At 62.2% G+C, this 9,824-nt stretch overlaps 2 protein-coding genes and 1 non-coding gene across 4 annotated transcripts in view; 1 reads left to right on the forward strand and 2 right to left on the reverse strand.

Annotated features, from left to right (window-relative positions):
* ABI3 (ABI family member 3) overlaps positions 1–3,320 on the reverse strand; it is a 4,660-nt gene extending 1,340 nt beyond the window's left edge. Inside the window, exons 1-6 of the mRNA XM_027697106.1 lie at positions 3,199–3,320; positions 1,862–2,029; positions 1,489–1,665; positions 642–724; positions 451–548; positions 47–148 (exon numbers count right to left, since the gene is read on the reverse strand). Coding sequence (XP_027552907.1) covers positions 47–148; positions 451–548; positions 642–724; positions 1,489–1,665; positions 1,862–2,029; positions 3,199–3,315 — 745 coding nt within the window. The 5' untranslated portion in view covers positions 3,316–3,320. The remainder of the gene's footprint in view (positions 1–46; positions 149–450; positions 549–641; positions 725–1,488; positions 1,666–1,861; positions 2,030–3,198) is intronic.
* Positions 3,321–3,819: 499 nt separating this feature from the next.
* Positions 3,820–6,570, forward strand: GNGT2 (G protein subunit gamma transducin 2). Of its 2 annotated transcripts, XM_027697103.1 has the most exons (3): positions 3,820–4,709; positions 5,613–5,708; positions 6,189–6,570. In XM_027697103.1, the coding sequence occupies exons 2-3, from the start codon at positions 5,625–5,627 to the stop codon at positions 6,312–6,314; spliced, it is 210 nt and encodes a 69-aa protein (XP_027552904.1). In that variant the 5' UTR covers positions 3,820–4,709; positions 5,613–5,624; the 3' UTR covers positions 6,315–6,570. The 2 variants fall into 2 exon arrangements, with proteins under 2 accessions (XP_027552904.1, XP_027552906.1); XM_027697105.1 differs by lacking the exon at positions 3,820–4,709 and having other exon boundaries at positions 5,439–5,708.
* Positions 6,571–9,752: 3,182 nt separating this feature from the next.
* Positions 9,753–9,824, reverse strand: TRNAQ-UUG. Its single transcript has one exon. It is a non-coding gene; the product is annotated as a tRNA-Gln (tRNA).

Genomic DNA, 9,824 nt, shown 5'->3' on the forward strand with positions numbered 1-9,824 from the left:
GCGGGAGCAGAGCCCCGGGGAGGGGGGGCGGCGGGGGGATGGCAGCGCCGGGGAGGGGGGGCGGCCCCGGGGGGGGGTGGTCCCGGCAGGGAGGGCAGCGGTGGCGGGGCCGGGATTCCTTCAGCAGGAGCCGCCGGGGCCCCGCTGGGCCGGGGGAGGGAGGAACAGGGGGGTGAGGGGGGGGAGCCGGCTCTGCCCCCCGCTCTGGGGACCAGGGCAAGGCGCCCCCGGCTGTGGGTGCAAACCCTGTCCCCACCCACCCCGTGCCTCAGTTTCCCCAGCAGGGACCCTCTCCAGGAGAGGGTATTTTCACTCTAGAGACAAAGCCCTGCCAGGGGGAGCGAATCTCCCAAACCCCCGATGTTTCACCTCGAGGCAGAGCCTCCCCCAGCAGGGACAGGGGCTGTCCCGGGGCTCTCCCGAGCTCCCAGCTCTCCCCAGAGCACCAGTACCTGATGGAGGCCAGCGAGGAGGTGGAGGAGGCTGCCGAGAGCTTCCCCTCGGGAACCACGGGCGGCTGGATGGGCTCAGGGACACGGGCACTCCTCCTGCGGGCACAGGCATGGGGTGCCAGCTCTGCCACCCCGCTCGGGGGACACGGGGAGGCCGAGCCCACCCCCCAATCCCACACCCATCCTCACCCCAGGGTGCCCACGGCCTGCGCCGAGGTCTTGGTGCCCTTCCGAGCCAGGGTGCCGGTGCGGGAGAGCTGCGTGCTCAGGTCCTGCGGGGACACCAGGAGATGTGACGGGGGATGGCAGCCCCCCTTAGCCCCTGCTGGCCCCCCTTAGCCCCTGCTGGCCCCCCCAGGCCCCTGCTGGCCCCCCCAGGCCCCTGCTGGCCCCCCGTGGGAGCGGCCCTGCGGAAGGAGCCGGCGCTGCGGGGGCGGCCACGCGGCACCAGCCACCGTGGGAACGGCGGGCCCGGTGTCACCACTTCCCTTCGGGCCTCAGAGGCCTCTGAACACCCTCCCCTGGGCGCCTTCCGGGGCTGGGAAAGGCTCCGTGGGGGTTGGAGGGCTCCAAACCCCCTCCTGGGCTAGGAAAGGACTGTCCCGGGTGGGCTTTGCTGAGCACTGTGTGGCCCAGGGTCCCTCTGTGTGCCCCAGTGTCCTTTGTGTGCCCCAGTGTCCCTCTGTGTGCCCCAGTGTCCCTGTGTGTGCCCCAGTGTCCCTCTGTGTGCCCCAGTGTCCCTGTGTGTGCCCCAGGGTCCCTCTGTGTGCCCCAGTGTCCCTTTGTGTGCCCCAGGGTCCCTCTGTGTGCCCCAGCATCCTCTGTGCATGGCCTGTGTCCCCCTCCCCAGGCTGGGAGCACCGAGTCCCAGCAGGATGAGTCCCCGGGGGGGCTGCAGGGCACGGCCAGACCCCACTTCTCCCTCGAGGAGGGCTCTGAGCCCACCCGTGCCCCCGTCAGTGCGGCGCTGGGGACATCAGGGCCCCCCACCCGAGCCCCCCCAGCCCCGTGGGACCCCCTCCTGCCCCAGGCTGACCTTGATGCCGTGGCCGATGTCGTCCAGGACGCTGAAGTTGAGGGGTTTCCTGTAGTAGGGCTCCAGGCTGGGGGGGTTTGGGGGGGCCACGATCTTCTGGCAGGGCGGGAACCTCTTGGTGACGGTCAGGGAGCCGATCTCCCGGCGGGACACCTTCTCCTTGTGGATGTCCACCCTCTGCGGAGGTGACACCGTGCCCACGGTCCCATCCCGGCCTCTCCCCACCCCCCGCTGCCCCCTCCCAGTCCCACCACCCTTCCCAGCCCCGTGTCCCTGCCTGGGAGGGAGGGGATGCCCTGGAGGACCAGGATCCTGGGCCTGGGAGCTTCCTGGACACCCCTTCCCGGAGCCCACCCCGGGGGGACGGTCCCACCTGGGCCACGCAGGTGACATCGGCCTCCACCTGGCGCAGCTGGGCCGTCTGCAGGTCCAGCAGCCTCAGGAAGGCGGTGGCCAGGCTGCTGACCTGGTAGGTGACACTGGCCAGGGACTGGGTGCTCAGGGCCATCGTCTCCTCCAGCGCCTTCCGCTTGTCGCTGGCCTGGAAAGGGGAGAAACCAGCCTGGAGGGGGAGAAACCAGCCTGGAGGGGGGAAACCAGCCTGGAAGGGGAGAAACCAGCCTGGAGGGGGGAAACCCAGCCTGGAGCCCACCCCACATGGCACTGCCACCCTCCATGGCACTGCCACCCTCCAGGCTGGAGTCACACACTGGCAGAGATGCCTCTTCTGCTTTCCAAATGCATCAAACTTCCTCCGGCTCCACCGGCCGGACACACGGACCCACGGCAGGGGGGTGGATCCCAGCACTGGGGATCCATCGGGAATCCTCCCCGGGATGTTTTTGGCGGGTGCTGGAGCAGAGTGCCCGGCTCAGCCTCCTGCCACCCCTGGGGACAGTGGGCCGTGCCACCAGGAGGCCACACGTGGGACACCTGGCCGGGCCCCAGCTGTGCTGGGACGGGGTCTCAGTTCTCTAAACTGTTCCTCACGTTTCCCCTTCGGTTCTGCTCTGGCAGCTCCGGCCCCCTGGGAGCAGTCTCGGGGTCTGGCTCGAGCCAGCAAGGCCACAGAAAAGTCTGGCAAAAATCCCTCCAGCAGAGACACCCCTCCCTCCCGCAGCAAAGAGGGCCAGAACAAGCCTTTTTATCCCTATTTCATCCCAAAAGCTCCTGTCCCCCTTCCCCCAGTGGGGTCCCAGTGGGAGGAGGAGGAGGAGGAAGATGGCAGCAGAGTTTCCGCTTCACTCTTTCTCTGCACATGCAGGCACCCAGCTCTGCCCTCCAGGAGACACCTCAGACACCCTGGGGACAGCCCGGTGTCCCTGGTCCTCTCCCAGAGGCATCAAACCCCCGGGGAACTCTCCCTTCATCCCAAAAGCACCGCTAGAGCAGCTGTGGAGCAAGAGGGGAAACCCAGGCAGGGGGAAAACGAGCCCGAGGCAGGAGATGCTCGGGGGGAAGCCTGAACTGGTGAGTGGAGGCTCCCGAGCAGAGGCTCCCGAGTGGAGGCTCCCGAGTGGAAGCTCCCGAGTGGAAGCTCCCGAGTGGAAGCTCCCAGCCCTGAGGGCACAGCCCTCACCACCACCCTCCAGCCACCCCTCCAGGACCCCCATCCCACCGCCCCGGGGCTCCCGGGTGGTCGCAGCATCCTCCTCCCCCGCATCCCCAGCCCGCGGCTCGCCCCGCGCTGTGCCCGCCCCGTGCCCGCACCTGCAGGTAGTTGCTCTCGCAGTACTCGGCCACCCTGAGCAGGTTGCCGTGCTGGTCCCGCAGGCTCTGCCGGCCCTCGGGAATGTCCCGCTGCCGCAGCCGCTCCAGCTCCGACATCTCTGCCGGGCTGCGCTCGCACTTCCTCCGCCGCCGCTTTTGGGGGCCGGTGGCGGTGCTGACGCAGGACCCGCGGGCGCCGCCGTGTCCCCGTCCCCCCCAGGGACACCCCGCGGCCCCGAGAAGGAAAAGCGGGGGGTCGGGGGGGGGAGGAAGCCGGCGCGGCTCCGGCCCCACGAGGGACGCGGCTGTGGGGCTGCCCTGCCCCGGGCAGGGGGTGGGAGCGGGGAAGGATGTGAGTCACGGGGGGAAACCTGCGGGGTGTGGGGGGGAGTGACCCAAAATGACCCCCAAAATGATCCCAACCCCCATCTCTGCCACCTGTGCCCGCCGTCCACGAGCCACTGCTGCCCTCCTGGCTGGGGCCGAGCCAGGCACGGGCACATCCAGGGATCCGAGGAACATTGGGAACATTTCCTTCCCTTTGCCTTTATGGGCCAGGCGCCGGGTCCAGCCAAGGGCAGCGATTCCACTGCCAGGTCCCCCTCCCTGGAAAAGCCCCTGTGCATCCCACACAGGTCACCCGGGCCTGGCTGTGCTTGGGATACAGCGGGATGTGCCAAGTGACCCCGCGAGGCGCCGTCCCTTCCCTGCCCGGGACAGCGTGTCCTGCTCACTGCTCTGCTGAGGACGTTTCACATCCCCACAGGGTGAGGCTGCAGGAAATTCCCACTTCCCCGTGCTTGGAAATCCCCCTCCACCCTCTCCTCCACCCCACAGGTCCTTCCTTGGGGCCTCTCGGGCTCCTCCTCCACCCGCAGGTGCTTCCTTGGGGCCACCCGGGCCCGTCCTCAGCCCCAGTGACTCTGCACCAGCCAGACAGGAGAGACACCCCTCGTTAGGGCCTGGCCCTTCCTGAGCCCGCGGCTCCTCCAGCACAAGGACGAGGGAAATGATGGATTTCCTCCGGCACCGGCCCAGCTCCTCACACCCTGAAGGACCAAGAGCCTCCCGAGCCGCTCCCGGCCCCGACGAGGCCGTGGCAGCCCCCTCGCCCCATTTCCCTCCTAAACTGAGGGGAAGCTGCCCTGATCCCCCCAGGGGTCAGTCCTGTCACCCCAGATCAGGATCTGGACACTCCACAGGCTCAGACACCCATGGCAGGGACTCAAGGACTTCCCGGGTGTCCCAGTCACCCGCCCACCCTTCCTGCCCATCCTCACCCTCCCCACAGCCCCGCTGCTTACCCTGGACTTTGAGGCTAATTCCCAACACCTGACCAGCTTATTCTCCTGAGTCCATTATCAGCTTAAGGGCCAAAGACATCTGCTTCCCACTGCCCTCCCGGAGAGCTGGAGGAGTCTTCCAGCTCCGAGCAGGAGAGCAGCATCTCCCCTCGGATGGGGCTCTGAGCGTCTCCACCGCGCCGCGGGGCAGCCCCCCTGCCCCCCCAGGTAAGTGCCTTTGCTGCTCCAGGTGGGTCCCACCCGCTTTGGGAGCCACTTTCCCCGTGGGCTGTGCCACTCTGGGCTCCTGGTGCAGCTCCCGGGGCCGGCTGTGTCCCGAGGGATGGATGGGAAGAGGGACACGGGGCACACAGTGACGCTCGGGCTCGACACCTTCCGAACAGGGCCAGGGCACAGCTCAGCTCCAGCTCCTCTATTTTGATTGAAAAGGTTCTGCCCAGGCTTTAAAACCCAAGTTTGGACACGGAAATAGATCTCACAGTGCAGGTCAGATCTGGGGGCGTCTCACATAACCCCTGGATGGGCTTTTGTGGGAAAAGGGTTGGGCTTTTCCAACCCACACAACCCCCAAAAACTTGCAGTGGCAGCAAGTGCAGAAAACCAGCCAAGTTCAGAGCAATGAAGGAGCCATAATCCGGGTTATAGATCCCTGGGGGAAAGGCACAAGGAGGAAACAAAAAGTGAAATCTCTTTAGTTCCTTAGGAAGCCTCCAAAGATGTTGTTGCCCGGGCACAGGACACCCCTCAGGGAGGTGCAGTTTGCAGACCTGGGCACCCAGGTTCTCCCACAGCCCCGAGGCAGCGGTGCCTCTCCAGGATCATCCAGGCTCACTCTCTCCTCCACCTGGTTTCTTGGGGAAACAGCCTCGGTGGTGGCAAAGAACTCCTTAAAAACCAGGCTGGATCCTCCTCCCCTGCCCTCAGGCTGCATCTCCTGCTCCATGTGCCTGCTTGGAAGGAGCAAAGGAAAATCTGGGAACAGCAGATGTGGCAGGAAGGGGATTGAGAGGTGGCTCCTGCCTCCGTTTCCTTTTGCAGTGGGACACTGGGGGGGTTTGCAACACTGTGGGGACAAAGCAACAATCCCAATAACGAGCCATCTCCCTGCAGTTCCAGGGCAAAATGGCTCAGGACATGACAGAGAAGGAGCTGCTGAAGATGGAGCTGGATCAGCTGAAGAAGGAGGTGAAGAACGAGAGGCAAATGGTGAGTTTCCCACCCAAAATGCTCTGACCTGCTGGTGACTTCCTTTCCTGCCCTAAAATTGACCCCCAAACACAGCAGAAGCACCTGCACTCCTCCTCTCCCCTCCAGGAGAACATTCCCTTCTTAGCCCCACATCCCAGATCCTACCCCACACCTGGCGAGGTGTCCACAACACCCTGGGAATGCTCCTGGGACACTCTCACATTGTGTGGGATGTCCTTGGCCACAATTCCCTTCTCCCACTGCACCTGGCCAGTGCACCCTGGGGATGTTTTTGGGACACTCGCGTTTTGTGGGATGTTTGGCCACGGTCCCCTTCTCCCACTGCACCTGGCAAGGTGTCCAAACCCCCCTGGGAATTCTTCTGGGGACACCCCGTGCCGGGTGGGACATCCCTGGCCACAGTCCCCTTTTCCCACTGCCCGGGCGGGTCTCTGGGAGGATCCCATCCCAAACACGGAACATCTCCTTCCTCGGCAGGTCTCCAAGACCGGCAAAGAGCTCAAGGAGTACATCGAGTCCATGGCGGGCGAGGACCCGCTGCTGAAAGGAGTCCCCGAGGACAAGAACCCCTTCAAGGAGAAGGGAGGCTGTATAATAAGCTGACCCCCCCCGGCCCCGCTGGCACCGCCGGGCACGGGGGTGTTCCCGTGTGCCACCCAGGACTGTCAGAAACCTCCTTTCCCCGTAGTCCGCCCTGGGCACCGAGGAGGAGCCCAGAACCACAGCGTAGTGCAGCTAAAGGACAGCAAGAGGAAAAAAAAGAAGATAAAAAAAGAGACCAAAAAACCCCCAAAAAACCCTTCCCCCCTCACCCCCCCCACCGCCAGCAGGGCTGAGGTTCGGCGCCGTCTGCGCTGCCCCGGCTGAGCTCTGCTTTCCCACAGCACAACTTCTGCATTTCCAGAGCAAAGGGGGGGAGATGAAACCACCCAGCTGGGGCTGCTCTCACACGGTTCCAACCCCCCCCGAGCCCGGAGCTGAGCCCCGCTGGTTCCAGCCCATCGGGGCTTCCAGGGGTCTGGAGCTTTGTCCCGTTTATCCCTAAGGATCCCCCAGCTCGTGCCCACCCCTCCTCAGCCCACGGCTCGTGCCCCCCGTGCACCTTCCATGGAGAGCCGGGGGCTGGGGGCTGGAGATCCGTGTGGGATCGGGCACGGGGAGGAGTGAGGTGCCACCCCCACCTCCCAGTCTCGCTCCCTCCTCTGGAAAACCCCCATGGCAGCCGTGGGAAAATAAGTTTGTGTCACCGTGTCACCTCCCCTCCTCTCCCCAGTCCCATCCCACCAGTGACTGGGATTGACTTGGAGCCGGCAGGACTGCCCGGAGCAAGGCAGGATTGATTCTCCAGCCCTGAGACAGCAATGCCAGGCCAGGATCCTCCTGCTCCCAAATTTTTACAGGAAAAATTTCACCCCCGCCTGACAGGAAAACGCTGGGGCACAGCTGAGTCCTTCAGCGGGGAAGATTTGTGGGATTTGTTGTTTGGGATTGTTTTGGGTTTGTTTGGGTTTTTTTAAATCCATTACAGCTACATTTAATCTCTGGGGAAAACTCTCCAAATCTTCCCCAGAGCCTCAACCCCAGAACAGAAGCAGCAGCTCTTTCAATCCCCGAGTCCCTCAGCTCCTGTCCCTGCCGTGGGTTGTCCCCATCCCGTTCCTGCCAGAGGAGCAAACCTCTCCCACTCCTTTTCCTTGGGAAGGGCTGAGGGTGCAGGAGTTCCCCGCTGCCTGTTTGGGAGGGTGTTTGGGTCTGCTGGAACGTGGGAGCTGCTGCTGGGGCTGCAGGAGAGCGTGGAGATGGACCTGGGACTGGTTCGCTTGCACGGAAATACCTCTGGATCCCACTCGGAGCAGCGTTTTCCTGCCTTCTGGGTCTGGGAATGAGGCACAGGGGGGTCCCTCAGCACTTCAGCCACCCCAAAAGGGGGGGCCCTGCAAAGAACAGACACAAGGAAGCGGATTTTCCTCATCCAGAACCCCCCCCACCCTGCCCCTCCCCAGCCAAAATCCCACCAAAGTCAAGGTGGGTTTATTCTCTCTCCTGCAGACGCTCAATAAACCCTCCAGCTCGAGCACAGCCTCTGTCTCTTCTTGCAGCACTGAGGAGCAGGGAATACTCTTTACAAATACAATTTATGGGTTTTCTTTTCACTTTAAAGCGGGACCCAAATGTTGGGTTGTGACTGATGAGTTGTTTTTCTAATGCTCCATCTTCCGTGGCATTTTTTTTTCCTTTAGAACTTGGATATTTCCTTCTTCCCTCAGCGTTCCACCTCCATCCTCCTCCCTTCCCTGATGCAGCGGGGTGGAATCCCGAGTTTTGATGGATTTGATGGTTCTCTTGGAGTTTTTTGGCAGTGGCAGAAATCTGTTTTTTGATAGTTTTACTGAGTTTTTTGGGAGTTGGCAGAATCCTGGGTTTTGACAATTTTTATCAAGTTTTTTTGGGATGTAGAATCCTGCTTTTAGATGGCGTTGATGGTTTTGTTGGGGGGGTGAAAGAATCCTGGATTTTGATGCATTTGTTGATTTTTTTTTTTTTTGAGAGGGTGGAAAAATCACATTTTTTTATTTTTTTTTGCATTTTTTGAGGTGGCAGAATTCTATTTTTTGATGGCTTTGTTGGGGTTTTTTTTGGGGGGTGGTAGAATTCTGTTTTTTAATGGAGTTTATGGGTTTATTGGTTTTTTTTTTTTGGAAGGGTGGAAGAATCCTGTTTTTTTGATGGAGTTGATGGGTTTATTTTTTGGGGGGGGGGGGGGGGGGGAGGGGTGGCAGAATCCTGTTTTTTGATGGTTTCCTTGAGGTTTCCTGGGGGGTGGCAGAACCTGTTTGTTGATGGAGTTAATGCTTCTGTCGGGGTTTTTGGGGGGTGGCAGGAGGGCAGCAACACCCTGGGGGCAATGAAGCTAAATTTGGGTGCTGCATCATTAACATGGGGAGCACCCCTGGCTGCTGCTTCTCCCAACCGCAGCTCCAAGACAATTTCAGTCTATTTAGGCAAGAAAAATCGCACTTTCCTGTCACGGCCCTGAGGTGGCCGGATCCACCGGGGCTTGAGCTGCCCCTAATCCAGGGCGATAATGGGGCCGCGGCCGGAGGGGATTGACCCGTTAATCGACGCTAAACGGCTGGAAACCTGCGTCAGAGCCGGCTAAGCCGCTGCTGAAGGGATTCGGGACGCTACTGGAGCAGCAGCGGCTTAAAGGACGAGCAGGAGGGACCTCTCAGCGCCCACGAGCGATCGCAACGCGCCCTGAGGGCTCGAACCAGCCATGAGGGCTTGGGGGGGCTGAGGGGTGAGGCGGGGCGAAGCGCGCTCCCGGCCAATAGGAACGCAGAATTGTCAGAGTGACAGCCCGCGCAGCCAATCAGCGATGGAAAAAGGGAGCGTGCCACACCCCCGCCCCGTGAGTTCTCGAGCCGTCATGAGAGCTACGGGCAACTGAAGTGGGAGGCGGGGCGAAGCGCGCTCTCAGCCAATAGCAGCACGGGATTGCGAGAGTGACATCTCGTTCAACCAGAGATGGAAAAGGAAGAGTGCGACTCCCTCCTGTGACGGCTCGAACCCACCATGAAGGCTCCGAGCTGCTGGGGGGAGAGGCGGGGCGAGGCGCGCTCCCAACCAATAGGAACGCATAATTACTAGAATTACATCTCTCTTAACCAATCAGCGATAGGAAACGGAGGGCACGAATCCCCAGAAGGCTCGTGGCTGCCGAGGTGGGAGGCGGGGCGAAGCGCTCACTCAACCAATAGAAACGCGGGGTCCGTAAGAATGACAGCCAACGCAGCCAATCAGAGGCGGGAAACCGCAGAGCTCCTGCGCAATGAACTGCGCAGTGAAGCGCCGGGCGCGCAGGAACAAAATGGAGCGCGGAGAGGTTGGAGCGGGAGCCGCGCTCCCGGTGCCGCCCCCGCCGCCCCTCAGGCACCGCCCTGCCAACGGGAACGCGATAGGAACGGGGGGGGGAGAAAAGAGAAAGAAAGGATCCCCAAAAAAACAAACAAAACAGAAAAAAAAAAAAACAACAACGCGAGGTCCCACCGAGATTTGAACTCGGATCGCTGGATTCAAAGTCCAGAGTGCTAACCATTACACCATGGGACC

This window comes from Neopelma chrysocephalum, unplaced genomic scaffold, assembly GCF_003984885.1.
Source record: "Neopelma chrysocephalum unplaced genomic scaffold, ASM398488v2 Primary Assembly neopelma1_118, whole genome shotgun sequence".
Classification (NCBI taxonomy): Eukaryota; Metazoa; Chordata; class Aves; order Passeriformes; family Pipridae; genus Neopelma; species Neopelma chrysocephalum.